Here is a 15,085-nt window from a genome sequence, read left to right on the forward strand (position 1 = left end):
AAATCATCTTTGAGCAGCTTTCTGCTGCTGGAGCGCTCTGCACTGCAGTTTTCTGTCTTCCTCCACAGCTACAGGAGCAGGAACTCTGCTATCCCAGCACAGACAGGTATTTTGCTGAGGCTGCTCATTACATTCACTGCAGCCATTCACACGATGGCACATGGGACACATGCACCAGTCACAGCAGCACCACGGCAGATCCTTCTTCATTAACAGATTCGTCAGTGATGCTGGTCCCAGATCACAACATTTTCCAGGCCCGCTGGGGCACTGTAAACTAAACAAACACTGTGCATCAGCTGCCAAGCAGGTCCCATCTTTCATGTTTAGCTGTTTGTGAAACTCAGTCATTTCTTCTCATTCCACATTGTCAGGAAGGAGCAGATGGCAGATGTGCTCTGCCTATAATATTGTTTTTATGATACCCTGCCTGCTGGCAGAACAGTAGAAGAAACATTTGGAAGCAAGAATTTGCAGTATATTTTCAGTTTTGGGTAACTGAGCTAAAAGATAGCATAGAGTATAGGGAGAGGAGGAAAGTGTTGTACTGAATAGGTGATGATAGATTCCTGTGACAAAAAAAGAGTGTTATTGACAAAAAAAGGAGTATTTAATATGTTCATATGGAAAGACCAGATACAACCATGAGACAATGTGTTCTCACTCATATGGGATTCAAAGACAAGACTCAGTTTTAGCTTCTAAATGTTGTTTCCTGAATTGCCTAACACCAGTGACAGAATCATAACAGAAGTGATACCTGAAGGATAAATATAAGCTTTCGTAACAAAGCTGAAAGAGACACAGTTAAGTTTACATCAAGGCTCTAGAAATTTTATTAAAATATTCTTAAAATATGTGCCTTATACACAGAAGAAAGTACATACTTTGTTTTTAAGTAATATGATCTGAGCTGCCAACAGTATTTCTTCCTTAAAAATTTTAGTACACATATATCTTCCAGAATAACAAACCTGGCATGGTCAAGAAAGGAACATCCTGTTTGCATTTAAAGCAAGATGAAAATAAAAGAAGGTAATTGTTTCAAAACTGGGAGATTTAAAATTACGAACATGCTACTGCAAAATGACACCTGGAGATTCAGGTTGAAAAGTTCATTTAGAAAGCCTTATAAATCAAACTAAATATTGTCTATAACCTATGAGCCAGTCTAAGGCAATCCCATTGCACGTTGAACTCATTTATCTACATTCACGGGGATCCAGCTGCCCAGATGCCAAATTAATTTTGTGTGAACTACTGACAAAATTGTGGAAATGTCCCAGAGAAGAAAACCTGCAGAAAAAGTAATTAGTTGTGACTGTTGAGCAGATGCAGTACAAGCTCTTCATCCTCTGCCAGAGAAAGCCCAGTATCTAACGGCAAACAGGGGTCCTCCTCTTGGCTGAAATGCATCTTTTTTCTTTTCAGTGGCATTTCTTCTGCTGTGGCACTGTTGCTATAGCTTCTCTTCTTTCTTCCAGTCTTCTCCTCAAGTTCACTGCAGAAAAAAATCAATTAGTCTTTTTAACAACTGTGGTAATCAATATCATCATGTAATCTAACAATTCCTTTTAAACAAGGCAAATTTGTGTCAAGATAAGGGCAAACAAAATTACAATTCAAAAGGGTGAAGCAATGGAAGCTGATGAACTCTGAATGTCTAAATCAGAGCTGCCCTCAGACAGAGGTGGTGGTGGATGTTCTGCTGTCTTAATTGATCAGGATATTGCTGTAAGTCTTATCTAATATTTGCTGCCTAATACAGCAACAGACAACTTGACAGAACTGATTTTGTGATGTGTCAGTGAACCTTGACATGCATTCAAGATCTTGCCTACAATAAATATGTACCAAAAATAAAAATATAAAAACTGTCCTTTCATTGGAAAATCCTACACTTAATACAGTTTGGATCTGGGACTATCTCACTTGATCACTCTCTCCCCTTCTTTCATACATTTCCCTTGGAAGCTACTAAACACCTCTTTGCCATGAGAGGAGGAGGAGGAAAAGCCCAAACCCAGTAATTTTCCCTGGTGAATTCCTATTTATTTTGCTGGGTTTTTTTTTTTTTTTTTTAAATACTTGAATGAACTCCTTTTGCAGCCTTCAATCTGGATGAAACAGCTCCCAATCTGTTTTATCACCCTGGGTTCTACCACATGGCCATATGACAACAATGGGAGAAAAGACAAGAGCTTTCATGTATCTTCATGTGGTTTTTGTCCAAAACATAGGAAAAAATACTATACATCTTCTTATCTAACTTTAAAACAATCTAATAAAATCTATTCTAAGATCTATCTATGAACCAGATTGTGAAGAGCTGGTTGTTGTGTGCTGTAGGGTAGCATTCATACCCCAAAACCAGTAAGATGCAAACCTCCACATCCCAAATCATTCCATCCAAACAAGCTAACTGGAACAAAACAACATTCTCAGCTTCTCATGTTTGTATTTCTTAAAATATAATAAAAATTGAAATGGAACGTCAGAAATGGAGTTAAGGCTTTTCTAAAAAAGCTGGTTAAAATTCAGATTTTCAATTAAAATTTGTCAAATTTCTACTCCAAAAACTCAGTTTCAGCAAGAAGCTGAAAAAAAAAAAGTCTCAACAATAAATGTTTTTTCTCTATAATTTTTACAATTGCTTAAGTGTAAATGTAATGCTTGTGAACTGTTCCATCCAGAAATACTGTTTAGACATTTAACAATTAGAAACAGCAGTTACAATAAATAGCTCTAATTGGGGAATACTGTCCTTAGAATCAACACAGCAAAGGAGCCCAATGCCCAATTCAACCCACCTTCAGCTGCCCACCTTATTTTTTGTCATTAACAGGATTAACAGTCTGTGAAATGCTGCTTTCACCACTCACTGGAAACCAGGCTAACCCAAACATTAACCCCAAACACGGCCGTTTCCAGCAAGTTCCCAAATGCTCTCTGAGAGGGATCAGCAGCACAATGCAGCTTGTATACTGTGCTTTCTGGCTGCCCCTCCATAAAGATGAAGGAATTATTATAGGAGATCTGATGGCCTTGTGCTGGTGGGCTGCACAAGTATGACCTGCTTCCCTCTCTCATCCCACCCACCTTTCATAGAAGCAAGGTGCCACCTCCTGCCTACTCATTACAGCCCAGAGGAAGGGGGGAAATCCTGTAAGAAACACCCTGCATTCCCACAATTAAGGCAAATGAAATACCCTACCTTTATATTGTTCTTCTCTGCCTACCCAAGAGAAAAGAAGAAAAGAATGTAAAGAAATGTGGTCTAGTGAAAAGGGTCCTTGGCCATGGCAGGGACTGCTGGACCTAGATGATCCAGAAGGTCCCTTCCAACTGAAAACATTCAGTGATTCCACGAAGAGATGATGACTGCTCCAAATACTCACTCTTCCTGTAATTCACAGGATATAACAACTTTGCTGGCTTTGAGCTGTCATTTGCATGGGGGTGGCTTTTCAGGCCTCGCTACCAACATGCTATTCCTTTTCTGGGAATAGGACTCTTACATTTCTCTCTGTAGTGCTTAAGATATTCCATAAATGCTGAATCTATACTGACAGGATATGAAAACATACTGAAGCAGAAAGAATTAACACGTTTCCAAGCAGACAGTGTGGGTCTGGGCTGGAGTTTCATGGTGTTCACTTTGACCAAGACATCTGTAGGGGTTCACTTTAAAAGCTCAAGAAAGTCCTCATTAAGTAAAAGCATTTTAGCTTGTTTGCAAAAGAGCCAATTATTTCCAGTCTTTGAATGGACTCTGAAGCTCAGTTTGCATTCATAATTGACTAATGCTTCATCTAGGACATTAGTTAAAAACATCTTAGCAATTAAAATATTGCAGAAACCTCACAAGCCATGCATTTCTACCTACAAGCTATGAAACAGCAGACTTTAAACACCAAAAAATATCATCACTTCTGGAGTTTCAGAGACCCATAGGCCTAGATATCTCTAAGGTAAAACATTTAAATATAAAATACGTTCAGAAAGAACTGAACTGTGAGATTCCTCAGCTTTTTCCACAAACAAAGCACATCAACACAATTATGAATAATTATCATCATAAATTTTGTGGGATGATTCTGCTGAGTCAAGCTGCTCCTTACTGTTATTGAAGGATTGTGCAGCTTGATTAGCAGTGTAGACAGAAGATGCATCTACACACAGGCAAGTGTATTTTCACACTAATTTGACCCCAGCTGGGCTGTGAACTGGAGAAGTGAATAAAGAGGAATGTATAACACAGGAAGCAGCAGCAGCAAAAGCAACAAGCAATGAAGAGAGCAAAATAGTTGTGTTTTCATGACGCAAGAAAAGTGGACGGGAAACAGTATTTGATAATGACAGCTTTGGAAAGTAAACAGAGAATCACGTGAAACGTGTGAATAAGATGTTCCTAATTTTGAGATGCAGAAGGGAGACAGACTGACTGTCCACAGAATGATTTGGGTTAGAAAGGGACCTCTGAAGAACAGCAAGTCCAACCCCCATCCGTGTTCCTCCAGGATGGATTTTTACCAGCACTGGTTCGGGTGGTGAGGAAAGGGGCTCTGAAGGAGCAGTCAGAGTTGTAGCTTTTACAAAAGGTGATAGTGGCAATTTTATAAGGGAGATGAAAAATGTGTGGCATCACGATGCTCAGAGATATCCTGTGCTCATTCAGGGTGCTTTTCCTTAGCTGTATGGACAGAAAGCTCTTTGGAGGAGCTGTAACAGGTGTAACTCTCAGCTCCACATGTGAAAGGACTCAGTGTGCAAAAGCAACTGTAAGGGAATAACTTCTGCACTTACTGTCAAATGAATTCCTCCTCAGTCTCCATTAACTGAAGGCCTGTCACCCTGCAGAGCCAGTCCTTTTATTGTTTCCATGGACATAAATGGCCCCTCATTCCTCACAAACACAAAAACTGATGTACTACCAGCTAGTGTTCACAAATAACCAACACAAAGTTATGCTAAGGTAAATTATTTTCTAGCTGAACAACTCATTTAGAAAGCAACCCCCAATTCAGATCCAAACCAAGGCCAGTGCATCCTTTTGTCTTCTACATTTCAAAAGTGGCATGTGAATCTGGCTTACAATTCCTTCCTTTTACCACCTCGTAAAATTAAGCTTTTCAGCTGCCTGAACAGTCCATGCAGTCTGAGGCTGCCTGATGAAAGGATTCACTTTGTGTTTACACAGGTGAGGAGCTATCAATAGCCAACTTATCAACAGGCACAGTAATTTCTGTGGCCACCATTTGCTCAGCTGTAACACCTAAGATGCTATCGTTTGAGAGAAAATATTTATTACTCAAACATTAAAGTACAGTTTATGAATCCTGTTCCTAAAACAAACACCAGTGTGTCTGAATGGCATCTGGGAAACGGGGCCTAACTATGACCCTGACAGCTATACACAAAAAAACTGATTTTAAACTACCACAAAATAAACTCACAAGTATGTTTTCAGGTAATACCAGGGAAAAACAGAAAGCTTTAACTGTTAGTATTTAACTTGCTTCTGGGTTTTAAGCAATGTCTTAACAAGCTGCAACATTTAGATTTTAAATGCTTGAGAATCAGCCATTTGAAACGTGCAGTCATACAGCCAAGTAGCTGTTGTTTAAACAATGTGGTTCTGGCAAGATCTCTAGACAGGCTCTGCTTCACTTAACATTTATCAGAGGATGCTTTGGAGCACACGTTTACCAGCATTCCTCTGGAAACAAACCACCCTTGCTGCTGAACTGCAGGCCATGAGTCAAGTTTCCAGGCTGCAATAAAGCACACAAGCTCTTTTCAAAGAAATGTACAGGAACAATGAATGAATCTGCTAGTAAAATACAGTTCAGAAAGTAAGGAATAAGTTATCCCATAAATATTGGCATTCTGCTAATCAAACATGCTGTGCCCAAAACTTTTTCCATGTAATAAATTTTAATTCACAAGGCCATGGCAGCAATCCTAATGAAGATTAATTACTGCAGTCCCTTCCATAAAGCCCAGTGCAGCTTCTTCCTTACTTGCTGTCAGAATGCTACAGCACATAAAAATGGTAATTAAAATATATTGTGCTGTGTTATTTTCTAGAGCTGGACAGGCTGGATGAATGGGACGAGGACATCTCCAGGAGGTTCAGCAAGGCCAAGGTCAGGTCCTGCACTTGGGTCACAACTACCCCAGGCACTGCTGCAGGGTGGGGGCAGTGCCTGGGAAGTTGCCTGTTGGAAAAGGACCTAGGGGTGCTCGTCAACAGTGGCTAAGCATGATCCAGTGTGTCGCCAAGAAGGCCGATGGCATCCTGGCCTGGATCAGCCCTGGTGTGGCAGCAGGAGCAGGGCAGTGACCGTCCCCCTGTACTCAGCACTGCTGAGGCCACAGCTCCAATCCTGTGCTCAGCTCTGGGCCCCTCACTGCAGGAAAGACATTGAGGGGCTGGAGCGTGTCCAGGGAAGGGCAACCATGCAGTCTGAGGCTGCCTGATGAAAGGATTCACTTTGTGTTTACACAGGTGAGGAGCTATCAATAGCCAACTTATCAACAGGCACAGTTATTTCTGTGGCCACCATTTGCTCAGCTGTAACACCTAAGATGCTATCGTTTGAGAGAAAATATTTATTACTCAAACATTAAAGTACAGTTTATGAATCCTGTTCCTAAAACAAACACCAGTGTGTCTGAATGGCATCTGGGAAACGGGGCCTAACTATGACCCTGACAGCTATACACAAAAAAACTGATTTTAAACTACCACAAAATAAACTCACAAGTATGTTTTCAGGTAATACCAGGGAAAAACAGAAAGCTTTAACTGTTAGTATTTAACTTGCTTCTGGGTTTTAAGCAATGTCTTAACAAGCTGCAACATTTAGATTTTAAATGCTTGAGAATCAGCCATTTGAAACGTGCAGTCATACAGCCAAGTAGCTGTTGTTTAAACAATGTGGTTCTGGCAAGATCTCTAGACAGGCTCTGCTTCACTTAACATTTATCAGAGGATGCTTTGGAGCACACGTTTACCAGCATTCCTCTGGAAACAAACCACCCTTGCTGCTGAACTGCAGGCCATGAGTCAAGTTTCCAGGCTGCAATAAAGCACACAAGCTCTTTTCAAAGAAATGTACAGGAACAATGAATGAATCTGCTAGTAAAATACAGTTCAGAAAGTAAGGAATAAGTTATCCCATAAATATTGGCATTCTGCTAATCAAACATGCTGTGCCCAAAACTTTTTCCATGTAATAAATTTTAATTCACAAGGCCATGGCAGCAATCCTAATGAAGATTAATTACTGCAGTCCCTTCCATAAAGCCCAGTGCAGCTTCTTCCTTACTTGCTGTCAGAATGCTACAGCACATAAAAATGGTAATTAAAATATATTGTGCTGTGTTATTTTCTAGAGCTGGACAGGCTGGATGAATGGGACGAGGACATCTCCAGGAGGTTCAGCAAGGCCAAGGTCAGGTCCTGCACTTGGGTCACAACTACCCCAGGCAGTGCTGCAGGCTGGGGGCAGTGCCTGGGAAGCTGCCTGGTGGAAAAGGACCTAGGGGTGCTCGTCAACAGTGGCTAAGCATGATCCAGTGTGTGCCCAGGTCGCCAAGAAGGCCGATGGCATCCTGGCCTGGATCAGCCCTGGTGTGGCAGCAGGAGCAGGGCAGTGACCGTCCCCCTGTACTCAGCACTGCTGAGGCCACAGCTCCAATCCTGTGCTCAGCTCTGGGCCCCTCACTGCAGGAAAGACATTGAGGGGCTGGAGCGTGTCCAGGGAAGGGCAACGGAGCTGGGGAAGGGTCTGGAGCACAAGTGCTGTGAGGAGCAGCTGAGGGAGCTGGGGGTGCTCAGCCTGGAGAAAAGGAGGCTCAGGGGAACCTCATCACTCTCTGCAGCTGCCTGACAGGAGGGTGCGGCCAGGTGGGGTCAGGCTCTTCTCCCAGGTAGCAAGTGGCAGGGACAAGAGGAAACAGCCTCAAGGTGCACCAGTAGAGGTTTAGATTGGATAACAGGAAATATTTCTTCACCAAAAGACCTGCTGTCAAGTCATGGAACAGGTTGCCCAGGGAGGTGGTGAAGCCACCATTCCTGGAAGTATTTAAAAGACTTGTACATGTGGCACTGAGGGACATGGTTTAGTGGGACTTGGCAGTGCTGGGTTAACAGTTTGATCTTAAAGGTCTTTTTCACCCTAAATGATTCTATGATTCTCTTACTGGCCACTCCACTGATATAAATCAAAACACCTCTAAAATTGAATATATAAGCCTCTATCTAACTGTCCAATTTTGCAGCTAATCAGAATGACCAAGGCTTTTAAACTGAGACCTTTTATAATGTCTCTCCTATGGTACTTTTCTGGCCATCACAACATTTAGTTCTGGCCTTCACAAAGTCACAGATATAACCTGAATAATCCATTTTAGAAGGAGCCCCATGATTTGCTCATGAATTCATGAGCAATGATCATCTCAAAAGACAATGTAATGTCAACCTCATCAAGGATGACCTAAAACTTAGCAGGTCAACAACAGCATCCTGTTGTAAGAGGAGGCTGTAAGAAACTGCAATTTGCCCATAATTTTCATAAATAAAGGAAAGCACACAACAAAGCAGCACTGACTACTAACTTGCACACTTGTCACCTGGTGACTGTCCATAAAGTCACAAACAAAACAGTACCATAACTAAGACATTTCCCTCATGTCCAAGATTTTCTCCATGATGATCTAGGAGTTAATGTGATCAGTCACACCCATTAAAGATTTAAAGATAATAATGAGGTCAATTTGCTCTTCCTCAACACTTTTATTTAAAGAGGTTGAAGAATTAGAAATACCAAAACCTCAATCTGACTGCAAAATGAATATTTAAGAAATCCAGCTACTTTTCTTTCGTCCTGTTCTATATTCTTAGATTTTTCACCTCATTAACAATTTACATTTGATAGCCTTAAACCAAATATGATGAATGTTGCTAGATATACAAAAATTAATCTCATATTACATGCTTGAAGTCATTAATTACTCTGCTTATAGAGGTATGGCTGGAAGGGAATTTTTATGCAAAGGCAAATTTAACTCATGATTTGTACAGCTCTCCCAGTTTAAAAAAATTCTGTGGGAAGACAGAGAGAAGATTAACAATGGTTTTCACTTCTGAAACCATGGACAGATACTTTCTTTTTTAAGACTCTTGAAGGAAGACACCCTAGATCTCAAACTTACTATGAATTATCCCTTTTAGAAGCTTTTTCCTCCCTTTAAAGCAAGGAGCAGCTAGTGTAGCTCAACATATTTCCATTTTAATCCAACACTTTGAGCAAAATCTCTGGATTTTGGAAATATAAAACACAATAGAGTTGTGTTTTCTAATCTCAAAGTCCAATTTGACTGTCCGCTACTCTCAGCTGATTTGTTTTTGTTAAAAAAAATCATCTACATTTCCCAGCCCCAAAAGCAACTTATCATACAATTCAATAGCAATTCTAAGAGAGCTGCATGAGGCACAACTGTTGATTTAACATCCTCAAATTAATTTCCTTCACTGTATCTTGCTCTTTCTCAAAAGTGTTCTACAGGGTGCTCAGAGCAGCTCACCAGACATACCCACATTGAGCACCAAAGCTGACTTTGGAGCAGCTGCAAACAGCCTTTCTGTTTCTAAGGGTGCCTGAGGTGTGTTGGAAGGCAGCACCATTGGTGACTCCAGTGACAGTGCAGCATGTGATGGATAATCCTGTGCTGGCCATGGCCTGCCCAGGGAGTATCAGTCATGTTGGTACAGGCTAAATGGATTTGGGCACAGTGCGGGCATGAGTATTGGCATGAGATTGTCCACAACTGCTGCGACTTCACATGGTGCCAACTAAAGCTCTTCTGGGAAATGTCTCAGTATTTTGGTGCAGTAAGACAGGCCAAGGACTGTTTCCAGTAAGCAGTGTTGACGAAACCACATTCCTTCAATGTGTGTAGTGGTCTGTTCTCCAGCTCCAAAGGCAGCTTTGATAATCAGTGTAGGTATGTTAGAGATACACTAAAGGAAACCTCCCTGGTTTCCTTCGGTGTATGCTCTTTCTTTCCTAATCTACTCCACAGGAAGGGAAGATTATCAAGGACCTTGACTTTCTTTGAGTCCTTGCTCTCCTTAAGAGCACATGACCTTACTCTAGGGGGGCCAGATCAGCCACTGATCCAACAAAAGTCTGCACTTACTCCCACTGCCAAAAATCTGTCCATCTCTGTCAACTTTTATTCTTAAAATGCAGCTAATCTTGAGTCTAGCTGACATTCTGAGGAAAGGATCAATACAAAACGTGATGTATGAATACATACTCCCCTCACACAAAGAAGGAGCGATTCACTGCTGCTCAAAAAAAGCAATGCTTTTCCCCATCCTTGTCAGTTCTATTGGCATTCACTGGTGAACAGGCTCTCCAGAGGACATGGCCAGCAGCCTGTTAACTTAGGGCTATGTAGGCCTTAAATCCATGTCCCACACCCAGTCCTGTATACTGACTCCACAACACACTGTGACACACAGGTAAGGACAATCTAGACCCTAGGATTCACCGATTCAATGTGAAAAGCAAGAGCTTTATGAACTTAGACATCTGTGCTCCCATTTAGGTTTCAAGACCATCCTTCTCAATCTGTTACATGATACAGCGTTTGTTAGAAAGACACAAGTGACCTTCTTATTGCAGTGAACCACACAGGACTTCATGTGGTATCCCTTCATCTTCCCACAGTATGCTGGCATCAATTACAGATCCTCATTCCCACCCTGTGCTTTTCTACTAAACTACATGAAACAAATTATTCTGGTTCATACAATTATAAACACTGATTTGAATTAACTGAATTGATTATGATACATTTACTTCTACTCAGAGTCCACTTCACTTGAGTCTTGAAGAGTCTGAACAATATTGAATCATAGAACTTATCAAGTTTTACCATACACAAATTTATTTAATACATCACAGGTGCAAAAGGATCATGAAATCCTTAAAGTACTTCAACATTTTTCCTTCCACACAGAAAGAACCTGCCTTGTGACAGAAGAGAAATGCATTTCTGAAACAGGACAGACCCACCACTGGCCAAGGCTGAGCCCATCAGTGTTAGTGGGAGTGCCTCTGGGATAGCATAGTTAAGATGGGGAGAAAAAACAGTGCAAAAGCAGCCAGAGAGAGCAGTGAGAATACATGAAAGGAACAGCCCTGCAGACCCCCGGGTCAGTACAGAAGGAGGGGCTGGAGGTGCTCCAGGTGCCAGAGCTGAGATTCCCCCACAGCCCATGGAGCCCCACAAGGCTGTGATCCCTTGGGAAGCCTGCACTGGAGCAGGCTCCTGGCAGGATCGGTGGCCCTGTGGAGAGAGGAGCCCATGCTGGAGCTCATCCACATTTGCTGGCAGGACTTGAGTCCTCCCTGGAGGAACCTGTCCTGAAGGACTGTATGCCATGGAAGAGACCTATACTGGAGTAGTTCACAAAGAATTGCAGCCTACAGGAAAGAGTTGAAGAAGACTGTGGAAGAAGCCCCCTGTGGGAGAGACCCCACATGGAAGCACGGAAAGGATCCTCTCCTGAGGAGAAAGGAGTGGCAGAAACAACATGTGATGAACTGACTGCAACCTCCATTCCCCATCCTTCTGTGCTGCTGAGGATGAGGATGTAGAAGAAATTGTAAGTTAATCCTGAGAAGAAGAGAGACGTGGGGAAAAGGTGTTTTAAGATTTGGGTTTATTTCTCATTACCCTACTGCCATGTGATTGGCAATAAATAAATTCATTTCTTCACAAGTCAAGTCTGCTTCACCCACGACAGTAGCTGGTGAGGCATCTCTCCTGGTGTTATTTCAACCCCTGAGCTGTTCACTACATTTTCTCTCCCCTGCCCAGCAGAGGAGGTCAGTGATAGAGTGGGTTTGGTGGGCACTGGGCATCCAGAGAGGGTAAACCCACCACAGAAACACATGAAACCTCCAGTATATTAGACAAGATTTTTTCATGTGAAACAGTCTCACCCAGATCCCTTCAATATGGACTCAAAAATCATTCTTATACAACTCCACAAAAGAAAATAATAGTCCTTATCTCAGATTTCTGTTCAGCACCTAACACACAAATGTTTATAAGTCAAATACTAAATCCCATGGACTGTAAGACAAATTCCTAACACGTAAACAAAACAGTTTATTAAAAAAACATCATTTTAAAATGAACATGGAAGATGGTGCATACCTATAGCTGTCTTCACTTTCTGAATCCTGCTCTGCATCAGAGTCTTTGTATTTATCAGGATCTGGAAGAGTGCTTGGATCAAACTCTTCTTCACTTCCACTGTGATCAAGAAAGGCCACTGTTTCCTCTTCAGCCTGTGAGGTGACAAATGGAGAGTTACATGACAAGCAAACCAGTCCATGTTACTTGTCATAACCCCATTAATAGGGAGGCTGTAACAAAAACCAGTGCCCCCAAGCAGTCAAACACCACCAGTATTATAGCCAGGAAAAGAGAATAATTTCTGTCATCATCAGTACTCTCCTCCAAGGCTGTTTGTTAAAGGTTGAAGAGAAGAAACATTATTAAAAAAGGAAGCACAAGGATTTATGTTCAAATTCTACTTTCCAATATTGTAATCTTAAATCTACGAAATCTAGGAGAGATCTGGGCAGGCAGCAACTAATCAACAGCCATCTGAGTGCAAGTGTCTAAGCAGCTTTACTGTCCCTCAGAAACACACTGGCAAAAAGATACTCACAGGTGGACACATAAATCACTGCTGTTAGGTGAATTTAATTAAATAGTCTGATTTAAAACTCATCCGGATGTCCTCGCAGTTAAAAACCAAAAAGCTGCTTAACCTGAATTAACTGCTCTAAGGGACTTTCAACCATCCTCTGCAAGAGATCCATGCTCTTCAGGCATCTTCCCAGATCCCCTTATCCCTCCTCTCCGGGACTCAGCTTCCCTCTGTCCCCACAGCACATCTCAGGATGGGCTGATGGCATTGGCAAGCTCCCCAGGGTGCGGCAGTGCCTCACTAATTCTTTAACGAAGAGAGCACAGAAGATGCTGCTCCATAAAAGTACTGGATAATATAAAAAAGCTGGCTAATTTTGTAGACACAGGTTCTGCTCTACTTCATCCTGAACTGATGGTACCACTTTTTGTAAATTTTTGCTAGTAGGCACAAAGCAACCAGATACACTGGAGGGCAAATGCAATTGCAGACAGCAAGCTTTTAGGCATTTCTAAGCAATGTGAACCCCAGATCCATGCATATTTATGCTGGAAAGCAAAAACAAATTCCAAGAAATTATAATTAAAGACATTGCTACCTTTTGTTTATATATCTAATCAACACGCACACAGCTGAGTTTCTAAAACAGTACTCGTTTAAATGATCTTTCATTCTATTAATAACTTCACATCATTATATATTTAAAGTTAATTTTTGTTTTGCTTTTTTGTCATTTCTATCATCAAGTTTTCAAAGAACAGTCTTTATGTGCACGTACCTTCCTGCAATAAAAATAAATTTAAAAGTCAAACAGAAACCATACCAATGGTCTCTTTTATATTGCATGTACAGTGGGTGAAAGGCAATGAGCTGGTGAAGGTAAGATTAGTCACCACTGCAAGAATCCATTCTTGCTTGACTAGCAACACTTCTGCAGTGTACTGAAAGCAAGTAGAAGAAAGGGACAAAAGCCAGATTTGCAATCTGGCAGAGGAAGGCAGAGGAAAAACATATAGAACACACATTTTGTTCTTCACCACTTTAAATACAAATATATATATATATATATATATATATATATATATATATATATATATAGGTGTATAAAATGACTAAAAGCATTGTCAGACTCCAGCACTACAAGCTTCCTAAGGTAACAACCACCAAAAGAAAAGCATGTTGATTCTCAGGAACTTCAGGTACCACTTCACAAGAAAGCCAGTTTTGGTTTTGCAGGGTTTTTGCTTATAAAAAAATGTCTTCAAGCTCATCTCTTAGTACAGTATTATAGACCATTACTAACTCCACAGAAAACTATTCTGAAGGTCACCTTTTTGCTAATGAATTTTCTTATTTGAAAATCGTTCTGCATTAAATTATAGCTTATTTTAATTTCTAACAACATTAAATATTTGCTCTTTACTTGTCCTCCCAATTCACTTACTCTTTTGATATAGCTGGTGCATACCAATCTTATATTGAAAAAGAAAAGAAGAAGAGAAGTAGCATTCAAAGCTGTTGTATGAAACAATGTATTTTTAATATGTATGCATGACACGATGCAACAGAGTTCTGTACTAGTAACATTTATTGGCAGTCATCTTTTAAAACTTGGGCTATTCATTAATATTCTCCATTATGACACACAGACCAAACCCTTGCTTTAATTACACATTCATATTAATTTTGTCCAGCAGAAAATATGCAGAGAAGTGCTAAACATAATGCTTGCTATAGCAAAAGAAATAATTGGCAAAGATGCCTCTTTCACTCATCAGGAATCATGAGGTTGTATTTCTTGTAAGTATCACTGCTTACATATTCATTAAAATATTTCTAAGACCCTGAAAATGTTAAGAGCCTGAGCAGGAACATTTATCATCCACAGCTGAACAACAGAAACTCATTATTTTTCCTCTCTCACTTCAAATTTTTATCAGCCAGTCAGGAAGAAGAAATCTTGTGACTTCACATTACTCACCACAAGAGCTGCAGAAAAGAAGTAAAATCATAGCTCAAAATGACACGTGTAAAAGTTCTTCAGACACAATTAGGATGCAATTTACAGACTCAGGACTAGACTTGTCCTAAGGCAACTGCCATCAAAAGACATTAGAAGAAGAGATTTTGATGGCCTGTACTTCATGTCTAAGGCTGGCTGCAATGTAACACACACTTCGGAGTGTGTATTTATTGTGAAGCTCAATTGTGTGGAAGGAAACTTGCCATGCTTGACATCAAAGACATCAAATCAGGCTAGCCAGGAGAACTGAATTTAGTGGCAATCATCTTTTGATTCTGCTCAGGGATTACAAGCTCTCTCTTTGCACCACACCAGCC

General features: G+C 40.9%; 1 protein-coding gene across 1 annotated transcript in view; it reads right to left on the minus strand.

The window, feature by feature from the left end:
* Positions 1-807: 807 nt before the first annotated feature.
* The window catches only part of DDX10 (DEAD-box helicase 10), a 153,382-nt gene continuing 139,104 nt past the window's right edge, over positions 808-15,085 (minus strand). Inside the window, exons 17-18 of the mRNA XM_041487417.1 lie at positions 12,244-12,377; positions 808-1,501 (exon numbers count right to left, since the gene is read on the minus strand). Of these exons, the coding sequence (XP_041343351.1) occupies positions 1,312-1,501; positions 12,244-12,377 (324 nt within the window). The 3' untranslated portion in view covers positions 808-1,311. The remainder of the gene's footprint in view (positions 1,502-12,243; positions 12,378-15,085) is intronic.

The sequence above is a fragment of the Pyrgilauda ruficollis genome, unplaced genomic scaffold (assembly GCF_017590135.1).
Source record: "Pyrgilauda ruficollis isolate IOZ18807 unplaced genomic scaffold, ASM1759013v1 scaffold8, whole genome shotgun sequence".
Classification (NCBI taxonomy): domain Eukaryota; kingdom Metazoa; phylum Chordata; class Aves; order Passeriformes; family Passeridae; genus Pyrgilauda; species Pyrgilauda ruficollis.